We start from the raw sequence: 1,036 nt of genomic DNA, 5'->3' as shown, positions 1-1,036 counted from the left end.
ATATATATTAACGGAGAACCTCCCCGATCTTGTCTCGACTCGACAAACCGAATGACTGCCCAGCAAAAAGCGAATGTAAGTCCAAGACGGCGACGTCGAACAGCGAGGACGATGCGGAGGCAGCGTCATCTTCGGACAAGGTGGGGGCTGAAGAAAACGGTGGTGTGATTGCGGACCTGGACAACGAGTTGGAGGCGTGTATGGCAGAGATGCAAGCTCTCTCTACGGACGAGTTATTGAGTCTGCTGAGCTCTCTGCACGAGCTCTCGTACATCGACACAAACGAGCTCCATCGCATGCAAAAAGTTCTCAACAAAGACTTCATCGGCGGGTGGGAGGGCACAGCGAAAAAACGGATCCTGGCGAAGCTTCGCTTTGTGCGTGAATGCAGTCGCTATTTGCACCCTGTAGAGCTGCCCGCTCTCATCAACGAGTGCTTTCCTCAATCGTGCCCAGTATCGGTCATTACGTCCGCGTTGTTTCACGGTGCCAGGTCGTAGATCTTGTCGGCGTTTGGGTAGAGACAACAGCACAGGAGCGTTATCACCGTCAGATGCGTCATCGACTAGTGCAGTTTTCGATCCGGAACTCATCGCTGACTGCCACGACAGCGTCTCCGACGCTCGTTCAAGTATTCTGTGGACGGCTCGACGCTCATGCAGCCGATAAGGTTCTGGGTGAAGGTGCTCCTACAAGCTCCGTTCGAATACGAGAACGCTGCTCTCCGACATGGCTTGGACGTCATGTTGCACTGCCGCATGGATAACTCGTATGAATTTTCTCTGGCGAAGGATGGAGCGAGATATAGTGATGTATCCGGCGTATTGTACGAGCTGGTGGCTCTGATCGAAGCTGCGTTCGACTCTTACTGCCAGATAATTGCACGGACAGAAGAAGACGCTGGACAGCCAGAGCAGAAAATGAGCCTGTTGTTGTCACGTTTTTTTTCCTGCCTCAGCGACGTTTGCGTGGGAAACGCGCAAAGAAGTGCCGCTGTTTTTGCAGCTATTATCAATAATAATGATCAAGTGCAAGC

At 52.3% G+C, this 1,036-nt stretch overlaps 1 protein-coding gene across 1 annotated transcript; it reads left to right on the top strand.

Annotated features, from left to right (window-relative positions):
- Nucleotides 1-200: 200 nt before the first annotated feature.
- PITG_12658 (uncharacterized protein) lies at nucleotides 201-569 on the top strand (the record flags this gene model as incomplete). The annotated part of the gene is made up of 2 exons (XM_002899352.1): nucleotides 201-461; nucleotides 522-569. The coding sequence occupies 2 exons, from the start codon at nucleotides 201-203 to the stop codon at nucleotides 567-569; spliced, it is 309 nt and encodes a 102-aa protein (XP_002899398.1).
- Nucleotides 570-1,036: the final 467 nt, after the last annotated feature.

This window comes from Phytophthora infestans, genomic scaffold (assembly GCF_000142945.1).
Source record: "Phytophthora infestans T30-4 supercont1.31 genomic scaffold, whole genome shotgun sequence".
Taxonomy (NCBI): Eukaryota; Oomycota; class Peronosporomycetes; order Peronosporales; family Peronosporaceae; genus Phytophthora; species Phytophthora infestans.
Note: the sequence above shows the minus strand (reverse complement) of the source record. Positions and strands in the feature narration are given on the sequence as shown.